Below are 24,572 nucleotides of genomic sequence, written 5' to 3' on the forward strand. Positions count from 1 at the left end.
TTGAAAGCACAGCAAAGCTTTTATTACACTCAATACATGTAAATTGTTTGACTGCCGCATGAATCTTTTGGTGAAATTTTAGACTTGAAAGCTGAGTAAAGCTTTTATTACATTCAATACACTTAAATGATTTCTCTCCTCTATGGATCATTTGGTGATTTTTTTAGAGTTGAAAGCCGAAGTACATGTAAATGGTTTGACTGCCGCATGAATCTTTTGGTGAAAATTTAGAATTGAAAGCTGAGTAAAGCTTTTATTACATTCAATACACGTAAATGGTTTCTCTCCTCTATGGATCATTTGGTGATTTTTTAGAGTTGAAAGCCGAATGAAGCTTTTATTACACTCAGTACATGTAAATGATTTGTCTCCTATGTGAATCTTTTGGTGAATTTTTAAACTTGAAGGCTGAGTGAACCTTTTATTACACTCAGTACATATAAATGGTTTGTCTCCTGTGTGAATATTTTGGTGGAACTTTAGACCTGAAACCTGAGTGAAGCTTTTATTACACTCAGTACATATATATGGTTTGTCTCCTGTGTGGATCCTCTGGTGAATTTTTAGATTTGAAAGCTGAGTGAAGTTTTTATCACACTCAGTACATGTAAATGGTTTGTATCCTATATGGCTCATTTTGTGTCTTTTTAGATGTGAAAGCCGAGTGAAGCTTTTATTACACTCAGTACATGTAAATGGCTTGTTTCCTATATGGCTCATTTTGTGTCTTTTTAGATGTGAAAGCCGAGTGAAGCTTTTATTACACTCAGTACACGTAAATGGTTTGTACCCTGTGTGGATCATTTTATGACTTTTTAGATTTGAAAGCCGAGTGAAGCTTTTATTACACTCAGTACACGTAAATGGTCTGACTGCAGAGTGGGTCTGCTGTTGAATTTTTAGAGTTGAAAGCTTAGTGAAGCTTTTATTACACTCGGTAGATGTAAAGGATTTCTCTTTGTGATTACTTTTGTGCATTTGGAGTTCTGAAAACAAAGGGAAGCTCTTATTACATTCAGGACAAATAAAACTGGTGCTCCTATTGTACACAATACATGTGAATTCTTTCTGGTGTTTTTTTCCTTTCCTCTTGCCATGGTGGAATTTAGAAGTCACCTGATCACTATTATCAGTTTGAAAGGGTCTCTCTGCTAAGTGTCTCTGGTCCTCAGGGATGTTACTGAGCTCCCTGTCATTTCTCTCACACTTAGTGACTCCATCCGTTGAATCTCCTGCAGGGTCTCTCTGTTCCTTTGATTCCTGCTTACAATTCTTTGTATTAATCCTCTCAGTTCCCTGGGAAATATCCTCACAGACATTTTCTGATTGTCTTTGGATTTGTTTCATTTCTACATGACATTCTCCTTGCTGTTCTCTCTTTTCTTGTGTGATGTGATGATCTGTTGAACATACAAAGAAAGTATAAAAGACAGTGGTGGTTTCTAAGATATTACCTGCATATAATAAGAAGGATTGGTTATTTTACACTGAGACATCCTATATGTGGCTCAACTGGTGTGTTTCTTATCTGCAGACCATTTGGTTGAAATGGTTTTCTACACACACTGCAAACTTGTGAATAACAAGATGTTCCTTGGAAATGGCACAGAGTAGACAAAAGAGCTTTGATGAATGGCCTGTATTGGATATGTTATAATTTTATTTATTTATTTTGGTTACATTTGTACCCCGCGCTTTCCCACTCATGGCAGGCTCAATGCGGCTTACATATACAGGTACTTATTTGTACCTGGGGCAATGGAGGGTTAAGTGACTTGCCCAGAGTCACAAGGAGCTGCCTGTGCCTGCAGTGGGAATTGAACCCAGTTCCCCAGGACCAGAGTCCACCACCCTAACCACTAGGCTACTCCTCCACTAGCAACATTCCGTGTAGAATCTCCAATAGTAGCAACATTCCATGTTCCACTGCACTAACCACTAGGCCACTCCTCCACTAGCAACATTCCGTGTAGAATCTCCAATAGTAGCAACATTCCATGTTCCACTGCACTAACCACTAGGCCACTCCTCCACTAGCAACATTCCGTGTAGAATCTCCAATAGTAGCAACATTCCATGTTCCACTGCACTAACCACTAGGCTACTCCTCCACTAGCAGGACGCGCAGGCTTCTGTTTCTGTGAGTCTGACGTGCTGCACACGTTTTCCCAAAACGAATCATCCCGTGAGATATTCTTGTCACTGATAAAGATTACAATTGTGCTAGGCATGAAACAAGCAGCCAATTCACAAAAGTCCTTTGCACTCAGTACAAAGTTTCACCTCTGCTCATAACTGCGGACCTCACTGATGAATTTACATGGCCCCCGATGCCATCCACAACACCCTTGCCATGAAATGTTGCACTGCACTTGCAGGAAAATGTTTTGTTGTACTTGTCAGCAATCGTTGTCTAGGGATGGTCCCAAGTCCAGTTCACAGAGGCAGTGGGTTCCCAAAGAATACACAATCCACACAGGTTTGGATATATACATAGAGTATATTGTATGTAGATTCACAGCATTTAGTACAGGGAAATCATACAGTGCTATATCTGTGTGTATGTTTAGATGGGAATCAATGAGAGAAAGGTAAGAATGAGGGGGGGGGGGTGCAGGGAAAGAGAAAGAGAGAGAAGTGCCTAAGAAAGCAGAGCCATGTGCTTTGGGAGAGAACGCTTTAGGGTAGAGCTGGGGAAGAAAGGGGGGCCAGGGCCAGGGCTCTGGTGGTGTTATGTCTGGGAATGTCAGCCCTTGTGCCCGACTGAGCACAGCGAAGATGGAGTGACACCGCACTCGGTCAGGCAGCCAGACAACCCCTAGCTTCACCTAGGAAGCGACCGCCGTTCCCCAGGAGTTGAGGCCCCAGGTGCAGGCGGCCACCAGGACTTCTGGAACCGGCGGGGTTGCACGGCCACTGACCCAACAGGCAGAGAGAGCAGACACAGTCCAGGAGCAAAGGAATCAGCAGGGCAGCGAATAATCAGAGAAACAGCCCGAGGTCTAGGCAGGCAGCAACACAGCGCGTAGTCAGGCAACAATCCAAGGTCTGGTACACAGGAATCACAGGAACAAAAATAGCCGGCTGTAGAACACAGACATAGACCACGACCTCTAAGCACTAGAAGCCGAAGCATAGAAGGACTGGTGGCAGGGCTTTAAATAGTGTAGGAATTAGGCTCAAACATGTGCAGCTGATCCAATATGGCTGCCCTCATCAGAGGAGGATGATCTACACCCAAATATGGGCTTCCTTCCTGCAGCTGCCCAACTTCAAGATGGCTGCCACAACCTGAGACGCCCATCTCCAAGATGGCCGCCCTATCCCACATCCAAGATGGCCGCTGCATCCTCGAATGTCCATACCCTGTGCAAACAGGCTGCACCTCTGGAGGAGTGTAACACAGTGTAACAGGTGGCTGGAGATGGGTGTGGGCAGATACAAGCCAATATGCGCTAAACTAAACGAGGCTTTAACGAACAGTTTTCCTACCCTGGCATGCATTAAAGCCCAATTTCCGACGACGGTAGCAGCAAATGAAAACGGAATGCAGATGAGCAAATTGTGTAGAAACCCTACTGAAATGAGATGCACTAAAGTTTTCCGCTTGCCCTAACGCTGGAAAACTACGGGAAAGCTAACGAGAGGTCTGTACCTCTCATTGGGGCTGCCCGGCTAAAACTTAAATGTAAAAACAAACAAAAAAAATTGCGAAGGGGGCAAAAACGCTCATCAGGAGCGTCCTTTATTGACGCCTGAGGTCGCCGCTGCTCCCCGCTCCCCCTGCATTAAAATCCAAATGTAAAAAAAAAAAAAGATCGGGAGGGGGCAAAGGCGCTCGTCAGGAGTGTCCTTTATAGATGGCCTTGCCCCCCCCCCCGCCCGAGGTTGCCGCTGCTCCCCGCTCCCTCCTGTATTAAAGTCATAGCTTTAGGCTGCCCCGGCCCCCCTCTCTTCCTCCCTTTCTCCTCAGCTCCACCTCCCGCCATCCTCCGCCCCCGTCGCCCCCCGCAGTTCCTTGTGACTCTGGGCAAGTCACTTAACCCTCCATTGCCCCTGGTACAAAATAAGTACCTGAATATATGTAAACCGCTTTGAATGTAGTTGCAAAAACCTCAGAAAGGCGGTATATCAAGTCCCATTTCCCTTCCCTATCCCCTTCCCTGAGGTCGCCACCGCCGCTCCCCCCTCCATCTTACCGGGCCCGCGCAGCGCCTCTCACCTCTGTGTGAAGGCGCTGCACGGGCAAGAAGAACAGCTGATCGCCTCTTCGCCGAGTCTTCGGACGTCCCTCCTTTCCTCCTGGGCCTGCCCTCGTCAGACGCTTGGCTGCTCTGCACATGCTTTACGGGCCGATTACCGACGTTTTTCACGAAGGGTTAGTGAATGCAAGTGAGCTGCAATGAGCAGCTCATTTGCATTCCCTTTCCTTCGTGCATAGCCGTTCCATACCGATTCGTTATGGAATTCGGTACGGAACGGCTCTAATGAAGACTTTTGAGCATCTTGCTCCGAAAGACAAAGAGAGAAGTGACCACCTAAGCAGAGCCATGTGCTTCTGCTTTATATATCTCAAAATAACTCCTCTTCTTCCCAGCCTTTGATTTCAGCTCTTTCCTTTACAAACTCCAGATTACTTTCCTGATGCAGGAAAGGTGAGCATTTTCACAGGTTATAGCGTTTGAAGTCCCTAGTTCTGGAGCCTGTCTGGCTTCCTTTGCTCTCTTGTCCCAGATGCCCAGAGAGGACAAAGGGTATGTTAAGTAGGGATATTTCACAAGGCCTAGCAGGCAGCTGGGCAACATTGGGTTCATTTTGCCATCCTCCATGATTCCTGAGGGAGGGGGGGAGTTATCAGAAGTCAGAAGCTGGTTTAATATTAATCTAAGCATGTCAAGCTGGTTTCATATTAGTTTAAGTATGTCCAGCCATCCTGACAGTACAGTTTACCTATTTTTGATTTCTGAGGATGGCCCATCAGTCCATAGACCCTGGACACATTCTTCATTTCAGATGAGTTTGGTTTGAGTTCCTTTTCATACAGATGCTGCAACTGTGTTGTTTTCCTTGTCCTTGGTATCTGAACAGATCCTAGAAACAGAGAACATGACGGCAGATAAGGGGCCAAATGGCACATTCAGTCTGCCCATCCTCGGTAACCACTAACTCTTCCTTTCTTAAGGGATTCCGTAGGTTGCTTTTACACTGTTCCTTGTACATAGCAGCTACTGTAAACAGCATCACACTGCCACGGCTCCACAGTGCACTTTGAACTTCAGCCTGATATCACAGCTATAATTCATGGCAAAATCCATTTGCAAGATGAGAATGTCATCATGAAAATTTCTCAGCCTGGATCCGTTTTACATTAATATGTTTCACAACCTCCTGAAGCTTTCCAGCGAGTTCACCTACCCGCCTTGGACTGTGCACATAAGTCGTCTGCTTGCTTCTTTAGTTCAGGTTTTCCTCTTGTGCTGACTGGTCATCTAGAACCTGTATCTTCTGGCCACTGCGACAGCTTGAACACAGTTCTTGCCAACAGACTGAATTTTTACTGTTGTCACAAAGGTACTTGCTCCAGAGTGACACTGAATCATATGTGATCTTCAAGGCTGTTAGGTTTTCACATGTCAAACATGGCGTTTCATGCAGCAGCTTAACATTTTCTGGTGTCGTTTTACAAAATGTTGAAATTCCTAAGAAAATAGTGGGGCTGATCTCCTTAAACAAGCTGAAGGCTTCCCTCACAAACATGGTAAGGTAAGTTTTAGGAAGTTTCTGCTTTCTGATATCTTTCCAGATATAGTTACTTCATTCTTCAGTTCTGGGCATGTATACACATCAGGATGTGAAAAATTCCCCAACTGCCCTCTGCTGATCTGTTAAATCCTTACTGGATTGCTCTGCCGGCTGCTGCACCATAACGCCAGACTGTATGGCTGGTTTCTCAATTACAGCTTGTTTCTTGCTAGGTGATTTTGGCAACGCAAAACTGGCCCTTTTAACAGCTTTTCCAAAAGACAGGGGACTCATGTATGAACCATCAGGACCTTGCTGTGCTGTTTCACCAGCCCCTGATGATTTCATTTCTGCTTGCATGGCATGATACTTTCTTTTCCCTTTACTCTGTATTCTTCCTTCAGCCTTGTATCACTTGCACATACTAATCTGTCCTTCACTCTCTGTTTCTGCATTCTGATTGTTGGCTTCTTTAACTTTTGCACTGTGCCTTGCCCTGCATGCAAGGCACAGGGAGAATCTAAGGCCTGTTTTTTTTTGTGTGTGTGTGTGGGGGGGGGGGTCCACTTTTCCAAATCTGTGGTGTTTGGGGCTTTGGGAGTTGTACTGCCTGGATTTGAAGGCTCCACAAAAAAATCAACAACCAGACACTACGTAGATTATGGCTCTAGCTGACTGTATACTGATAGTGTCTGTTATATAAGTCTCAAGGTATCTGGCGAGTAACCACCTGGACAATCCCGTCTCCATTCTCACCAGGACAATTGCCATGTAGGCTAAGTCCCCTTGGACCAATTGCCAACCAAAAACAGTGTCAATTTCCACCGTTCCAATTCCCCCCCACCCCCAGGTATTTCACACCTGTGTAGAAATTTTTCTGTTAGCTTTTTCTTCAGTTCTTTGTTTTAGTCATTGGTTGCATCGGGTGTAGAAGTTTTGGTTTTACTTTTCTCTGCAGTTTGGCTTCCTGTGGGTTTTCTTTTTTTTGTGCTGTTCAGTCAACAGGAAGTGGAGTTTGAAAGGGTGCAGTGTGTCATAAATTAAGGCTTGGTAAGGAGGCATTCAGTGTGTTTGGAGCTGCAGCTGGAGGGCCAAAGGTCTGCTTGCAACACTGCCAAAGGTAATGTCTTGGAGGGGAATTGACATGGGTGTAGTTTGGTGGAGGGGTATTGCTCCCTCCAAACGAGCTGCCTGTCCGGAAGGGAAAGGGAAGGAGATAGATGCCAAACCACGGGGGGAGGGGGGCCTGGAAAGGAAGAAGAGAGCTAACAGACCATGGATGTCAGAGAGGGTGTAAGAAGTCCCTCCAGCTGCCTTGGCTTTGTGTTCAAGGGAGGGATCTAGCCAAGTGTCTTGGCCCAGCCAAGTTTCCAGAGCATACTTTTGTCTTGGTTTTGTACTGTGGAAAAGTGTTATGATGCATTATGGTTATTAAGGGTGGGGATTGGATAGGTAGTAATTGACCTACGTGGCAATTTTCCAGAGGGTAATTGGTGAGTGGAAACTGACCTGTCTGAACTGACTTAGAACCAAGTCTTACATCAGTAGCATCATATTTGTAGTGTGTGTGTATACTGGGCATCGTGTGTGCATTTGTGTGTGTGTGTGCTGTACCCGCCTTTTGTTTAGTGGGGTCGTATTCTGGGGTGCTCTGACCCCCTGGTTTAAATTGCCAGACCCAAAAGTTCTGAATACAAGGTCCGTGAACCCTGGATTTCCAGGCAAGGGAAAACCATCACAAACTGGTACCCCTAACCCTGTGTCCCTCAGGCCTACCTCCTGATCAGAATACCCTGTATTGGGGGCCCCACAGGGAGGTGAGGAGGCTACATAAGTTTCAAATTCAATCACTAAAGACATAGGCTGTATTGCAAACCACTTGATAAAGGTACAATGGCAGACAGCCAAAACAGCAAAGAGGAGCTGTCGGTGAGATTATACTGAAGAAAATGATTCCGTTAATATTCCTGAAATGTTTGAGGTTATTGATATTGTAAAAGGGCCCGCTGCTCCAGTATGGGGGAGGAAGCTGCCTCCCCTGAATAGCCAGAACTTCACAAAACTGCCACCAGGAAATACTTCAAAAACATTCCTTTATTTTCCAGATTCATAAACAAAACTTCACTCCAGAGTAGAGACTTGCTTCTCAGGCAGGGCTGTTCTGCCTTGCTTAGTACATCAGCCAATTACACAAAGACTTTGCCCCCTTCCCTGAGGGGAATGCAATAGTCCTTTGGAAATCCCTGCTTTTTTGGTCCCAGTCAGTAGCAAACAAATAGTACTGGTCCCACAAGCAGGATTTCCCCTCAAGACAGTGTTAATCACCAAGCAGCCTTTACTTTCAGGAGGTTCAATACTTTTGGGAATTCCTTCCACCCAAGGTATTTCAGCCTGCTTCAGTTCTTTAGGGACCTGTCTTGCCCAAGGATTTTCAGCCTGCACTTCTCCTCTCCTCCTGAACTGAACCCCTCTTCCCACCAGGCAGCCCTCCTTCATAAACAAGCCTTCCAACTTCAGAGGTTCTCACAATAATCAGGTTTCAAAACAGGGTAGTAATTCCCCCACCACTCAGGGTTTCCCCAAAAGAAAACCAGGCTTCTCTACTTAAGCAGGGTTTAAACCAAAATAAATTCCCAAAACCATGTAGGTTTCCAAACCTTCAGGAGATGCCTTCCTCAGCTCTCAAGCTCCCATTCCGTTCTGCTTTCTTCCCCTGCTCAGGCTGATTAATTCCCTCTTCCATCCAATCCTCCTCCTGCTTCTCAGCCCACCCCTCCCTATTACAGGTGGGCAGCATGATATACAGATTGCTGGTCCCGGGAACTGGCTCCTTCATTCACCCTCCCTCTTGTGGTCAGGTATATGGCCAGCTTGCCTATCCCCTGGGATCTCACTGCTAGGACTGGAAATGCATTCTGGGATATGTAGTTCATGGTTTTGCTGCTTCACTCTATACCTCGGGGATGTAGCCTTGTCACAATATGTTTAATAAATATAATAGTCAATATCGATTGGAAGGTGAGGGCGTTTGATGCAGAGAAGTTTGGCGAATGAAATGTTGTTACGTTCATTACCACACTGAACAGAAAACTGTCAGACGATTAAACTGTCAGTGACTCGTGTTAATGTTCACTCTGTGTAATTTAATAGATATTTTCACATAAAATGGATCTTGGACCCAGATATCTCATACCTGCTCAGATAAAGACGTCATATCAGCAGTTTTACTCCAGTCTCTTATTACCGCTCTCACCTGAGCAGCTGCTTTTCCCATTTTCTCTTTCTTCTGATCCCGGCTCGTCCCCTTGTTCAATGTGGGATATAATTTCAGGAATGACGGTCGGAAAGCCTGTTCCTGGGATTAAGAAAACTGCATTAGGTTTCCCAAAATCATTACTGGGGCATTTTCAATATGACGTCTAAATCCGACTTTGGACATTTTGCTGAAAACGTTCAAGTGGCAAAAATATCAATTTTTGAACCAGAAAAAGTCTACATTTTTGTTTCAAAAATGGACATTTGCTAGACATTGTTGTACTTAGTGTGTCTATCTTTTTGGACCATTTTAGAAAAAAAAAAAAAAAAAGCCCACCCAACCCCATCCATGTGAAAATCGCACAAATTCAAGCCATTGAGATGTATTGAAGGGGGGGGGGGGGGGGGAAGGATTTTTAGTAGACTGGCCATACAGACATCCCAGCAGAGCCCTAGGGGGTACTGTAGTGAAATTCACATAAAAGGTCCCAGGTACACATCTCACCATTAATCCCTTATATTGTATGGTGAGCCCTCCAAAACCCACCAAAAACCTAGTGTACCCAACTGTACAGCACTACAATAGCCCTTATGGCTGCAGATGTCACCTGTATGTGGGTACAGTAGGTTTTTGGTGGGTTTTGGAGGGCTCACACTTTCCATCACAAGTTAGGGATATGGGCCTTGGTTCCCTTCTCTATAGTGCACTGCACTGACCTCTATGCTACTCCAGGGACCTGCTTGCTGCTCTAATTGAACTAGCCATTACACCTAAACAGGGGCGTAGCCACAGGTGGGCCTGGGCCCACCCACTTTGGGCTCAGGCCCACCCAGCGACAATGCAGAGAGACGACAAAAGAATTGATCCGCCGCCGGCACGCTGCAGGCCTTCTTTCCCCTCCCTCCCTCTCGGGCAGCGCCGCAGTCTATCGCTACAGCTGAGCAAAGCTGCACCGCACCGGGTCCATCTCTGGCCTGCCGCTACTTCTGCCCTCCGGCTCCGTGATCTTTGTTTGCTCTTCTGCAGCTTATCTGCAGCGGTTCCGGATCTGTGCGCTCCCAGGGCTGTCTGTATATGCTGCCTGCGACTGCTTCCTCTGCGCTGGGCCCCGCCTCTTAAGAAGAGTAGGCGGGGCCAGCGCAGAGGAAGCAGTCGCAGGCAGCATACAGACAGGCCTGGGAGCACGCGGATCCGGAACCGCTGCAGATAAGCAGCAGAAGAGAGCAAACAAAGATCACAACGGAGCCGGAGGGCAGAAATAGCGGCAGGACGGAGACGGACCCGGTGCGGTGCAGCTTTGCTCAGCTGTAGCGATAGACTGCGGCGCTGCCTGAAGGGGAGGGGAAAGAAGTCCTGCAGCCAGGTGCCAGACTGTGGCTGGGGAAAGGGAGGGAAAAAACGTGTGTGTGGTGGTGGTGTGTGGGTGGGGGGTCGAGGAGAGACAGGAGCACTGTTGGGATGAGGGAGTGAGACAGGGTAGAGCTAGGTAGGGGGAGGGAAGGAGAGATGCTGCAATGGGAAAGAGAGGGAGAATTGTTGGATATGGGTGGGATGGGGAGAGGGAGAGAAAGGGCATGAGAGAAAAAACATTTTGGACATGGAAGTGGAAGGGAGAGGTGACAGGGGAAATGTTGAACATGGCAGTGAGGGAAAGGAAGGATGGAGAGATGATGATGGTGGTGCTGGGGGGCAGAGAGAGATGTCAAACCAGGGGCTCAAGGCAGGGAGAGGGAGAAAAGTTGGACATGAAGGTGGAGAAGAGGAGAGGAAAGGAAAGGAGAGATGCACAAGCGGGGGAGGGGAGAAAGAGGGAAGATGGATCCAGGGAGAGAAGATAGACAATGGATGGTAGGGAAGAGAAAGGGGAAAATGCTGGACAATGGGGGAGGGGAGAGAGATGGGGCAGGAAGATGCTGGTGGTGGGAGGTAAAAGGGATAGGGAAATATCAGGCTACGAGGGTGAGGAGGGTAGAAAGAGGGAACAGATGCTGGGCTGGAAGGGTGGAGGGAGGGAGACACTGGGAATGGTGGAAAGCATGGGGGAGAGGCCCAGGGACTGGAGAGATTAGTGATCACAGGGGGTAGAAATATGGTAATGGCGCGTAGATCGAAGATAGAAGGGAATGGAAGGCTGAGAAGGAGAGAGATGGGGAATGGGAGAGCAAAGGGGTGAAAGGAGATGGAAATGTTATAGATATCTGAAAAGTAAAAAGAAGGAAAAGATTTAGGAAGCGGATGAAATTTCAGTGTACAGAGGCACAAAAGAAAAAAAGAAAGGAAAGAGCTAAAATGGAAGGATCAATATTTCAGAGGTAGGTGTAGTGAGGAAATGAAACGACAGGAGAAAAATGACAAATGGACAACCGCTTGAAGAATTAGCAGAAGACAGGAAAGCGGGAAAGAGAAAATGGAACCAACATGATGGAAAAATAAAATGTCCAGACAATAAAGTAGGAAAATCATTTTACTTTGAATATTTTAAATGGAATATGTTAACTTTGGGAAATGTGCATAGCGGATGTCTTTTTATTGTGTTAAGTAGAAAAGGAAATGTGCTTTTGTTTTGTTTTGGGGTTTTTTTTCTCCAGTGTTGCAGTGCATGCTGAGGTTCCCAGTTCAATTTTGTCTATATATTTTTATTTCTAATTTGTGAGGGTCTGTCAGTGTGACTTTAACTGCAGATGAGGAGATTGGAGAGGAGAGGGAATTGGGGGAGGGGCTTTATTTTCTACCCTGGTCACCAGCATGGCTAACGGCAGCCCTGACCCTTGCTGTAGCTAGTGGGGATTCCCAAGCCCTACTAGCTGGGGTCTCTTCTGAAGGTGGCCAGAGATGCCTTCTACTGAGCTTGGCAGATGGGGGCAGCATCCTGGAGCCACTGACAACTAAGCATGTATGGGGTGCTGGCATCAGTGGCTCGAGGAGTTGCTGCTGCCTGCCTACTGGGCTTGGTGCAGAGGAGTTCTGGCCATCTTTACTGGAGGCCTTCAGCTGACAGAGATTGGGGATCCTCATCTGCTAAAGTATTTATATTTTGAATTGGGAAGTGCTGGGTGGGGGGGGGGGGGGGGGGAGAGAAAATTTTGTGCCCACCCACTTTGTGCTCAGGCCCACCCAAAATTGGCTGTCTGGCTAAGCCACTGCACCTAAAGCTGTTCTACTGGTATGTACTGTTTCTTTCACATCTTTGGAAGGTAGAAGGAGGTCAGTGACCACTGGGGGAGTAAGTGAGAGGGGGGTGATGCCTTAATCCCTCCAGTGGTCACTTAGGGAATCTTTTTGTGACTTAGTCTAGATCAAAACGTCTAACTTTTAGACCTGGACATTTCTGCTTTACTCCATTATGGCAGAAAAAAAAAGTCTAAGTGTTGGGAATGCCCAAATCCCACCCCCAACACAGCCCCTTGTGATTTGGATGCACAAACATTTTCAGTATAAATTGTATAATAATTAGGTCTGCCATCTCCATTCGGGCAGCAGAGCAATGGCCCTTTTACTATCCTGGACAGAATTGCATATCCCCTCTAAATACTTAATTACCCCAACCTTGTAACTGCTCATGACAGGGTTACACAGTAGTACCCTCCCCAGTATTTAGTAGATAAAGAGGCATATTTTCAAAGCACTTTGGGAGGCTAAGTTCCATAGGTTTCTATGGAACTTTGGGAGGCTAAGTGCTTTGAAAATATGCCTCAAAGTGATATAGTTTATTAGCATTGGTATCTTACCCAAAGACAGTACAAGCAGTTCAGTCACTCATATGGTTGAACAGCAGTTCACGACACGTCTGTCACCCACCTTCTCTTGTAGCCTTCCTTCTTCCTTCTGCTCTAATACCCCTCAGACTGCTCCTTTTATACCATTTTGGCCCTATTGATTCCAGTGTACCCTAGCTTTCTCATCAGAGCTCTTGGCCCTTATCAGTTGATCAAAATGACTTCACATGTTCTCAAGCTCTAAGTATAAACAAGATAAGTTCAGAGTGCATCTGTGAGATGACTTCACAGGTCATTTTGCTCTCTTCAGCTCCCCCCTCCCTTTAGATGTTCTCATCCTACATACATCTGACCCACTATTATCTCTCATTCTATACAAAACATCTATCTCATGACCAGTGCTTTTTTTGTAGAAAAAAAGGTGCCGGTACTCATTGTGGGCGGGGTCACCACACATGGCACCGCCCCTATTACAGCCACACCCACATTAGCCACACCCCTTATACCAGCCATGGCGCATATAAACAGACATCATTGAAAATATTATACTAGTATAGGAGAAAAAATAATGTGATTTTTTTTCATTATAAATAATTTCTGTAAGCTGTTACAGCTCCAGTATACCCAGTGCAAAATAAGCCAAATTCCAAACACTAAAATGAAAATAAAATGATTTTTTCTACCTTTGTTGTCTGGTGACTTTGTTTTTCTATCCATATTGGTCCCAGTCTCTGATTCTGCTGCTCTCTACCTGTTCTCTTAACTCCGTTTCCAGGGCTTCCTTTCCATTTATTTCTTTACTTTCCTCCTTTCTTCTTCTTTTGTTGCCCTGCATCCATAAGTAAAATCTGGGTCCTCCTCCATGGAATTGACTGGAGGAGGTATAACATGGATCCAGCTTTTGCCTATTTTCTCCATCCATGTGCAGTTTTTCTCCTCTTCCCTTTCCCTCATCTCCATCCATGTGAATCTTCTTTTTTCTTTTCTCCCCTCCATTCATGTCCAGCACTTCTCCTCTCTCCTCCCCTCCATCCATGTCCAGCATTTCTCATCTCTCTTCCCTCCTCTGTATCCATATAAAGCAATAATTCTCTCTCCCCTCTCCTCCATCCAAGTCAGCATTTCTCCTCTCTCCTAGCCAACTCCTCCATCCATCCATGTCCAGCAATTCTCCTCTATCTCCTGCTCTCCTCTCCATCCATTTCTAGCATTTCTCCTCTCCCCCTCTCATCCATGTCCAGCAATTCTCTCTTCCCTGTCCTCCCCTCCCTGTCCAGCGATTCTCCTCTCCCCTCCATGTCCAGCAATTCTCTCTTCCCTGTCCTTCCCTCCCCGTCCAGCGATTCTCCTCTCTCCCCTCCATGTCCAGCAATTCTCTCTTCCCTGTCCTCCCCTCCCCGTCCAGCGATTCTCCTCTCTCCCCTCCATGTCCAGCAATTCTATCTTCCCTGCCCTCCCCTCCATGTCCAGCAATTATCTCATCCCTGCCCTCCCATCAATGTCCAGCAATTCTCTCTCCCCTGCCCTTCCCTCCCATTCCATGTCCAGCAATTCTCTCTCTCTTGCCCTTCCCTCCCATCCCATGTCCAGCAATTCTCTCTCCCCTGCCCTTCCCATGTCCAGCAATTCTCTCTCCCTTGCCCTTCCCTCCCAGCCCATCCCATGTCCAGCAATTCTCTCTCCCCTGCCCTTCCCATGTCCAGCAATTCTCTCTCCCCTGCCCTTCCCTCCCATCCCATGTCCAGCAATTCTCTCTCCCCTGCCCTTCCCATGTCCAGCAATTCTCTCTCCCCTGCCCTTCCCTCCCATCCCTTGTCCAGCAATTCTCTCTACCCTGCCCTTCCCATGTCCAGCAATTCTCTCTCCCTTGCCCTTCCCTCCCATCCCATGTCCAGCAATTCTCTCTCCCCTGCTCTTCCCTCCCATGTCCAGCAATTCTCTCTCCCCTGCCCTTCCCATGTCCAGCAATTCTCTCTCCCTTGCCCTTCCCTCCCATCCCATGTCCAGCAATTCTCTCTCCCCTGCCCTTCCCTCCCATCCCTTGTCCAGCAATTCTCTCTACCCTGCCCTTCCCATGTCCAGCAATTCTCTCTCCCTTGCCCTTCCCTCCCATCCCATGTCCAGCAATTCTCTCTCCCTTGCCCTTCCCTCCCATCCCATCCTATGTCCAGCAATTCTCTCTCCGCTGCTCTTCCCTCCCATCCCATTGATTTCCAGCAGTTCTCTCTCCCCTGCCCTTCCCTCCCATTATTTCCAGCGATTCTCCGCCTCTCCCCTGCCCTCCCATCGTCGTGCAGCGATTTTTCCGTCCCTCCCCTGCCTTCACCTCTCCCATATCCAGCGATTCTTCGTCCCCCAGCCATCCTCTTTCACTGCCTGCCAGCCAGCGTCGGACTCAGAAGCAAACGGTGCAGGCAGCGATTGGCTGGCAGAGTCGTAGCTTCCCTCTGCAAGTCCCGCCTATGCGTAAACAGGAAGTTGTAAGCGGGACTTGCAGAGGGAAGCTACGACGCTGCCAGCCAATCGCTGCCTGCACCGTTCGCTTCTGAGTCCGACTGGCTGGCAGGCAGTGAAGGAGGACGCTGGGGGACGAAGAATCGCTGGATATGAGAGAGGTGAGGGCAGGGGAGGGACGGAAAAATCGCTGGACGTCGATGGGAGGGCAGGGGAGAGGCGGAGAATCGCTGGAAATAATGGGAGGGGAGGAGAGGAGGAGAAAAAGGTGCCGGTACGCCATACCGTTGCGTACCGGCACAAAAAAAGCACTGCTCATGACTTCTCACAGGTGCCAGTCCCAGAATTGTTTACAAGAGCAAATGCCCCCTCCCTTGCCAGCTCTCTGGGAACTCACTTCAGCTTGTGCTGCAGTAAAAATGTATTTTGTATCAGAGATGATTTTGGGATTTCAAGAGGCCTGTATTTTACTGAGAGCAAGGGCAAGCATATTTCTACAAAATTCACCAACTTCAATAAACAAAAATATTCAGATCCTCTGTTAGAGGAACCGTATGGACCCTGCAAATCTCAGTGAAGTTCCATAAACCTTCTTTATTCATCTTTATAGTATAGCTGTGACTAGACTGCTGGTGGGGAAGATACGAACACTACTGTGTCTTTGTCCTGGGCTCCTGCCTGTCTCTGAGCAGCGGATACTTCAGGGCAGCTTGGCTCCACCCTTTTCTAATGTCACTGCCTAATCCTAGAGGCACCTTGGCTCCACCCTCTTTTCTGATGTCACTGGCTTATCCTAGAGGCACCTTGGCCCCACACTCTTTTCTGATGGCACTGGCTTATCCTAGGCACCTTGGCTCCACCCTCTTTTCTGATGTCACTGGCTTATCCTAGAGGCACCTTGGCCCCACCCTCTTTTCTGATGTCACTGGCTTATCCTAGAGGCACCTTGGCTCCGCCCTCTTTTCTGATGTCACTAGCTTATCCTAAAGGCACCTTGGCTCTACTCTCTTTCTGATGTCACTGGTATCCTAGAGACACCTTGGTTCCACCCTCTCTTCTGATGTCATTGGCTTATAATACTTAAGGCTTGCCAAAAGGCAGGATGGGAGCACTGTTGAAGGAGCAGAACCCTTAGCGTATTAACATAGTAGATGATGACAAAGACCTGTACGGTCCATCTAGTCTGCCCAACAGGATAAATCATCAAGTATGATACAAACTATATATATATATATATATATATATATATATATATACAGTGGTGGAAATAAGTATTTGATCCCTTGCTGATTTTGTAAGTTTGCCCACTGACAAAGACATGAGCAGCCCATAATTGAAGGGTAGGTTATTGGTAACAGTGAGAGATAGCACATCACAAATTAAATCCGGAAAATCACATTGTGGAAAGTATATGAATTTATTTGCATTCTGCAGAGGGAAATAAGTATTTGATCCCTCTGGCAAACAAGACCTAATACTTGGTGGCAAAACCCTTGTTGGCAAGCACAGCGGTCAGACGTCTTCTGTAGTTGATGATGAGGTTTGCACACATGTCAGGAGGAATTTTGGTCCACTCCTCTTTGCAGATCATCTCTAAATCATTAAGAGTTCTGGGCTGTCGCTTGGCAACTCGCAGCTTCAGCTCCCTCCATAAGTTTTCAATGGGATTAAGGTCTGGTGATTGGCTAGGCCACTCCATGACCCTAATGTGCTTCTTCCTGAGCCACTCCTTTGTTGCCTTGGCTGTATGTTTTGGGTCATTGTCGTGCTGGAAGACCCAGCCACGACCCATTTTTAAGGCCCTGGCGGAGGGAAGGAGGTTGTCACTCAGAATTGTACGGTACATGGCCCCATCCATTCTCCCATTGATGCGGTGAAGTAGTCCTGTGCCCTTAGCAGAGAAACACCCCCAAAACATAACATTTCCACCTCCATGCTTGACAGTGGGGACGGTGTTCTTTGGGTCATAGGCAGCATTTCTCTTCCTCCAAACACGGCGAGTTGAGTTCATGCCAAAGAGCTCAATTTTTGTCTCATCTGACCACAGCACCTTCTCCCAATCACTCTCGGCATCATCCAGGTGTTCACTGGCAAACTTCAGACGGGCCGTCACATGTGCCTTCCGGAGCAGGGGGACCTTGCGGGCACTGCAGGATTGCAATCCGTTATGTCGTAATGTGTTACCAATGGTTTTCGTGGTGACAGTGGTCCCAGCTGCCTTGAGATCATTGACAAGTTCCCCCCTTGTAGTTGTAGGCTGATTTCTAACCTTCCTCTTGATCAAGGATACCCCACGAGGTGAGATTTTGCGTGGAGCCCCAGATCTTTGTCGATTGACAGTCATTTTGTACTTCTTCCATTTTCTTACTATGGCACCAACAGTTGTCTCCTTCTCGCCCAGCGTCTTACTGATGGTTTTGTAGCCCATTCCAGCCTTGTGCAGGTGTATGATCTTGTCCCTGACATCCTTAGACAGCTCCTTGCTCTTGGCCATTTTGTAGAGGTTAGAGTCTGACTGATTCACTGAGTCTGTGGACAGGTGTCTTTCATACAGGTGACCATTGCCGACAGCTGTCTGTCATGCAGGTAACGAGTTGATTTGGAGCATCTACCTGGTCTGTAGGGGCCAGATCTCTTACTGGTTGGTGGGGGATCAAATACTTATTTCCCTCTGCAGAATGCAAATAAATTCATATACTTTCCACAATGTGATTTTCCGGATTTAATTTGTGATGTGCTATCTCTCACTGTTACCAATAACCTACCCTTCAATTATGGGCTGCTCATGTCTTTGTCAGTGGGCAAACTTACAAAATCAGCAAGGGATCAAATACTTATTTCCACCACTGTATACAGTGCACTCCATTTATTGCACATCGGATAAGCGCATGCTCTGTTTAACTGCATGCCGTACTTCGGTCCTGTTTTTGGCACCATCAATTTCTATGGGGACAAACTTCGGTTTAGCGCACCACTGATAAGTACAAGATTCGCTTACATGCATGGTTTAAGACCGCTCCTCCGCAGGAAAGACTCCACATAAGCGCATGGAATATGGAAGCCGATTGGGACACTATGGAATGGATGGTTGGAAAGATGGAAGATGAGGAACAACATAAAATTCGAGAAACAAGACGCTGATGACTTTGGTGCTGAAAATTGGGTTGTTTCAGTTCTTCCTACCATCTTGAACGAGTTTGCACCTCGTGACATTTTCAATGCTGACGAAAACGGTCTCTACTGGCGAGCGATTCCTGATGGAACACTTGCATTCAAATATGCCGAAACTACTGGAGGTAAAACGTTGAAGGACCGACTGACGATCCTCCTTTGCTGCAATATGGATGGGAGTGAGAAGTTGGAACCCCTGGTCATTGGAAAGAGCAAACAGCCCCGTTGCTTCACGAAAGTTAAGCGACTTCCTGTGTCATACAAGGCTAACGCAAATTCATGGATGACTGGGGAAATTTGGAAGCAGTGGCTAAAGAAGTTAGACACTAGAATGCAGGCACAAAAGCGTCACATTTTGTTCTTTGTGATAATTGTGCTGCACACAGGGATGATGTCAGGCTGTCTAACATCAAGGTGGTCCTCCTGCCACCAAACACTATCTCTCTGATCCAACCTATGGATCAGGGCATAATAGCCAATTTCAAACAACATTATCGGGCTCTTGTTCTATGTAGTTTGGATGACCAGACTGGCAAGGATAAATGTGTTGTTGAACTGGCTCGTAATCTATCACTGTTGGATTCCCTACATATTTTTCTTTTGTTACATTTGTACCCCACGCTTTCCCACTCATGGCAGGCTCAATGCGGCAGGCAATGGAGGGTTAAGTGACTTGCCCAGAGTCACAAGGAGCTGCCTGTGCTGGGAATCGAACTCAGTTCCTCAGTTCCCCATATATGCAGAAAGAAGCCTGGAATCATGTTACACAGGCAACTATTGTGAACTGCTACAAGCGGGCAAAATTTGTTAAGGATGTGGAGAGGGACGAAACAAATGCAGCTGTTGCAAACGCGTCAGATGAACAGGTTATTGACATCCCAGCCAGTGTTACTGAAGAGGAGTTCCACCGTTAAGTAGCTGTTGATTACGATCTACAAACAGCTGAAGACAGCACTGATGTTGAGATATGCGCCTACACGCAGGCAACAACGGCTGATGATGGATCGGATGATGAAATGAGCAGCGAGGCACATGCTGACAAATTCAACAACCTCCTCCTGTCACTTTTGCAAGAGCGCTGGAGAGTCTCAACACCGTGCAGGCCTATCTGGAGGCCACTGGATGTCAGTGCTATGACAGTTTTTACCGTCTGGCAGACGTAGTATATGGAACCCACAGACTCAATAGTGTACAGAGGACTATAACTGATTACTTCAAGTAAGCCTAACGTCAGTTAACGGAGACTGTATACTGTATGTATAATAATAAACAGTACTGTGCATATGTTTATCAGATGTCAAGCTTCTTTGGGTCACAACGGTTAAGTGCAGGCTCCGGTTAACTGCATGAATTTCTTTGGTCCCAGACCCTTGCACTTAAGCGGATTGCACTGCATATATATACATACATACTCGATCATGATTTGTCCTTGTCATTTTCAGGGCATAGACCGTAGAATTCTGCCCAACACTGGCTTTGCTTCCCAATTACTGTGTTGACATCTAATCACCGCGTCTCTGGCTTATAATACTTACAGCTTGCCTAGAGGCAGGATGGCACCATCTAAGGAGCACAACCTTTAGTAAACCCCTTTTAGTGGTAACTTTGGGGAACCAGACCAGAGCCAAGCAGAGTGTGCTGCCTTGCTGAGAGAAAGTATTGCATGTTGTGGCCTGCAGGAGCCAGACACGAGAAGACAGTCTCACATCATAAGCACATAAGTATTGCCATACTGGGACAGACCAAAAGTCCATCAAGTCCAGCATCCTGTTTTCAACAGTGGCCAATCCAGGTCACAAGTACCTGGCCCTGGCAAGATCCCAAAAAAGCACAATACATTTTATGCTGCTTATCCTAGAAATAAGCAATGGATTTTCCCCAAGGACCAGTTTTATGTTTACTTTCTCCCCCACCTCTGAACAAGATCTCTTACCTGACACCTTTAATAAACATTATTATTGTTTTCGTTCACACGTTCACCTTAACCCACTGTGTGACTTCGTTCTATCTGAGCTCCAGGCCCACCTCGTTGACTGCTGAGGAGTCGCTTACCATCAAGCTTCCCCACATTGGACCCTGTAGTCGGAGTCAAGCCCCAGCTCACCCAGGCTCCTCCACAGACCGGCAGCCACTGCACGCAACAACCGACGGGAGAAAGCTGAGCGGTGAGGTCACCCCCTGCTCCATTTTAAAATCTAACAGACTGCTAAGGCGTCGCATACTTCCCAAATTCAGTCTTTAGATCCCTAACTCAATCACTAGTACTATCTAAATTGGACTACTGTAATGCCATTTATGCAGGATTGAAAACCTCACTAATAAGGAAATTATAAATTGTCCAGAATAAGGTGCCATGCCTTGTGCTGAACGTTACTCCAAAGAAACCCCACTCCTACTTAATCTGCACTGGTTTCCAATACAACCTCGCATCACATTCAAATTATGTGCATTAAGCTACCAAATAATACACGGTCTAGCTCCATCCTATATGCAGAACCTTGTAGAGTTACCAATACGTAGCAGTAAGAAAACTTCCAGAGACTCCCTTATCCTATTCTTCCTTCAATGCAACAAAATCAAATATAAAGCAATTCATACTGCTGGATTCTGCTATCTATGTATGGTTCTAGGTCAGTTCCCACCCACCAATTCCCATCTGGACAATTCCCACCCATAACCCAAAAAAGGCAAGTAATCTCCCTCCCTTTCCTCTTCCACACCCCTCACAACATTATCTTTTACACATCCCTTTCCAGACATGCAGTTCGTTTGGGGGGGGCAATGCCCCCCACGCACCTCCAAACTAGGTTTTAACCTAACTCATGTTTAATCCGGAATCTAAATGTCATAAATCAGTAAATAAATAAATAGATAAATAAAACTGCAGTTCATGGGGGGGGTGGGGGCGTTTACAAGGTTTCAACCTAATTCAGCCCCTCAAAATGACACATTATGATCTCATTATTTCTCATCTGCCCGCAACCTCTGAGTCATCTTTGACTCCTCCCTCTCCTCTGCGCATATCCAGCAGATAGCCAAGACCTGTCGCTTCTTCCTCTACAACATCAGCAAAATTCGCCCTTTCCTCTCTGAGCACACCACCCGAACTCTCATCCACTCTCGCCTTGACTACTGCAAACTACTCCTCACTGGCCTCCCACTTTGCCATCTATCCCCCCTTCAGTCCGTTCAGAACTCTGCTGCACGTCTTATCTTCCGCCTGGACCGATATACTCACACCACCCCTCTCCTCAAATCACTTCACTGGCTTCCGATCAGGTACCGCATACAGTTCAAGCTTCTCCTACTAACCTACAAATGTACTCAATCTGCAGCCCCTCCCTACCCTCATTTCCCCTTACGTTCCTACCCGTAACCTCCGCTCTCAAGACAAATCCCTCCTTTCAGTACCCTTCTCCACCACCGCCAACTCCAGGCTCTGCCCTTTCTGCCTCACCTCACCCCATGCCTGGAATAAACTCCCTGAGCCCATACGCCAGGCCCCCTCCCTGCCCATCTTCAAATCCTTGCTCAAAGCCCACCTCTTCAATGTCGCCTTTGGCACCTAACCACTATACCTCTATTCAAGAATTCTAGACTGCCCCAACTTGACATTTCGTCCTTTAGATTGTAAGCTCCTTTGAGCAGGGACTGTCCTTTTTGTTTAAACTGTATAGCGCTGTGTAACCCTAGTAGCGCTCTAGAAATGTTAAGTAGTAGTAGTAGCAGTAGTTAAAAAACAAATTACCAGGACTTATGGGACTCAATACAAGTCAGTAAAAGAAGAAAAAACGGCTAGGGAGGGTGGAAAATGACTGGAGGGGAAGTCTTTGGTGGGAACTGTCCCCCTTAAGTAGGAATTGTCCCGGGGGGGAGGGGAATTGTCTCGGGGAGAATTGGTGGGTGGGAACTCGCCTGATATCCAATGTACTAAGAGATGGAATACCCTACCTAAACAAATACATCATATTAATGATTACCTTGCATTTCGCAAACAACTAAAAACTCTGTTGACAGGTTCAAATCACCAATAACACAGACAACCAATTCAATATCTAATTCTATAAGTTCCTACATTCATACCACTTTTCTACAGTTTTTGCAACCACATCAAAAGCGGTTTATCTGGGGCAACGGAGGGTTAAGTGACTTTACCCAGAGTCACAAGGAGCTGCAGCGGGAATCGATCCCAGTTCCCCAGGACCGAAGTCCGCTGCACTAACCACTAGGCTACACCTCCCCTTTCCATTTACCTTGATTGTATAAAGAATGTTATTCGAGTCTGTTATAAAATGTTCTATGTAATTTTAATTCAGTTTTTATTATAATGTGAGCCACACTGAACTTGTACTGGTATAGAGTAAATGTGGCGTAGAAATGACATAAATAAATAAATTACCACAGTGGGTTTTATTGCTCTTTCTCATATGCATCACTTTGCACTTGCTCACATTAAACGTTATCTGCCATTTGGATACCCAGTCTCCTAGTCCCGTAAGGTCCTCTTGTAATTTTTCACAATCCTCTTGACATTTAACAACTTTGAATAACTTTGTGTCATCAGCAAATTTAATTACCTCACTAGTTACTTCCATCTCTAGATCATTTATAAATATGTTAAAAAGCAACGGTCCCAGCTTCTACCCTTCTTCATTGAGAATACTGACTGTTTAACCCTACTCTCTGTTTTCTATCTTCTCAGACATGCTTTAGATGTTCAGAAGGAGATGGGGAGAATATTAGAATGTCATATGGTTAAACGATGACATAAGTATAGACAAGGTCTCTGAAGATTTTGTTGACAAAATGCTGGAACACTGAAGGTCCATTGCAGAGGCCAAAGGGCATAACTGAATATTCATAGTTCCCATCATGGATATTGAATGCCGTTTTCCACTAATCCTTTTTTCTGATGCAGATCAGATTATAGGCACCTTGTAAATCCAGCTTAGTGAAGACTGTGGCTCCTTGTAAGTGATCAAAGAGTTCTGGGATAAGTGGTAGGGGGTACTGATTCTTCACAGTGATCGTATTGAACTCACAGTAATCTATCCGTGGCCAGAGGCCCTCATCTTTTTTCCCAACAAAGAAAAACCTGGCCCCAGCAGGGGAAGTTGAGGGCTGAATGAAGCCTTTTTGTACATTTTCTTGGAAGTAATCCGCCATAGCCTGCATCTCTGGTCTGGAAAGTGTATAGACTCAGCCTCGGGGAGGTATTTCCAGGAAACAGGTCTATGGCACAATCGAAGGTACGAGATGGGGTGGTAGTTGTTCCGCCTGCTGCTTGCTGAAGACATCCATGGAGTCCTAATAAATCATGGGGAGACCAGAGGATGCCGGTTGATCGCCATGGAGTGTAGCTGCCACAGGATGGACTGGCATCAGGCAAGACTGGAAACAAGGTGGTCTCCAGGCTGTAATTACACTGCTTCTCCAATCGATGCACGGTGAATGGCGTCGCAATCAGGGAAGGCCTAGGCCTATTTGATGGATGGATTTAGACACAATGTAGAAATGGAAGGTCTCATGATGTAGAGCGCCTACCTGCAATGAAAGAGGAGCTGAAGAAGTAGTTATGAGGCCAGGCAGATGTTCACCCTGCATAGAGAATAGTCACAAGGCAGGGGTTAGGGGAGTAGTAGGAATCCCATAACATTGGACCAGGTTCCCATCAAGGAAATTTCCAGCAGCTCCTGAGTCAGTGAGTGCAGGAGCAGTAATCTGGCAGGTTCTGCAAGAGAACAAGAAGAATACATAGGAAGATTGGGGAAGATGGAAGAAGGCCTAAAGTCACTTCCCCGGAGGGCTCTAGGCCTGCTCATTTCCCTGCTTATGTGGGCATTTGGTTAGGAAATGCCCTGCTTCACCATAATACAGGCATAAATTATTCTTTCAGCGCCGGAACCTCTCCTCCTCAGAAAGCCGGTAGCGTCCTACTACTATAAGTTCCTCGCAGGACTCAGGGATACTTGAGTGACGTCTGACAGGTGAGACAGGCCTTTGGAACTAGATGCCAGATGTGGAAGTCGGTGAGAGGTCTCCCTCAAATGGGCTGTCTCCTGAAGACGTATATTGACCCGGATGCACATCGGAATGAGTTCATCTAGGGTGGTAGGGAGTTTCTGCCCAGCTAGTTCATCTTTAATTCTTCCAGCCAGCCCTTGCCAAAAAAACAGCCACTAGTGCCTCCTGATTCCACCTAAGCTCTGAGGTCAACGTCCGGAATCAAATGG

The 24,572-nt window shown here is 46.6% G+C and overlaps 2 protein-coding genes across 2 annotated transcripts in view; one reads left to right on the forward strand and one right to left on the reverse strand.

The window, feature by feature from the left end:
* Positions 1-23,505, reverse strand: LOC115460349 (gastrula zinc finger protein xLCGF3.1-like). The gene is made up of 3 exons (XM_030190163.1): positions 23,274-23,505; positions 13,603-13,606; positions 1-868 (listed from the first exon to the last, which is right to left on the reverse strand). The coding sequence occupies exons 1-3, from the start codon at positions 23,503-23,505 to the stop codon at positions 148-150; spliced, it is 957 nt and encodes a 318-aa protein (XP_030046023.1). The 3' UTR covers positions 1-147.
* Positions 6,795-24,572, forward strand: part of LOC115463673 (zinc finger protein 568-like) — an 80,401-nt gene continuing 62,623 nt past the window's right edge. The window contains exon 1 of the mRNA XM_030194390.1: positions 6,795-6,862. The gene's annotated coding sequence lies outside the window, so the exon portion shown is untranslated. The remainder of the gene's footprint in view (positions 6,863-24,572) is intronic.

The sequence above is a fragment of the Microcaecilia unicolor genome, chromosome 1 (assembly GCF_901765095.1).
Source record: "Microcaecilia unicolor chromosome 1, aMicUni1.1, whole genome shotgun sequence".
In the NCBI taxonomy this organism is placed as follows: domain Eukaryota; kingdom Metazoa; phylum Chordata; class Amphibia; order Gymnophiona; family Siphonopidae; genus Microcaecilia; species Microcaecilia unicolor.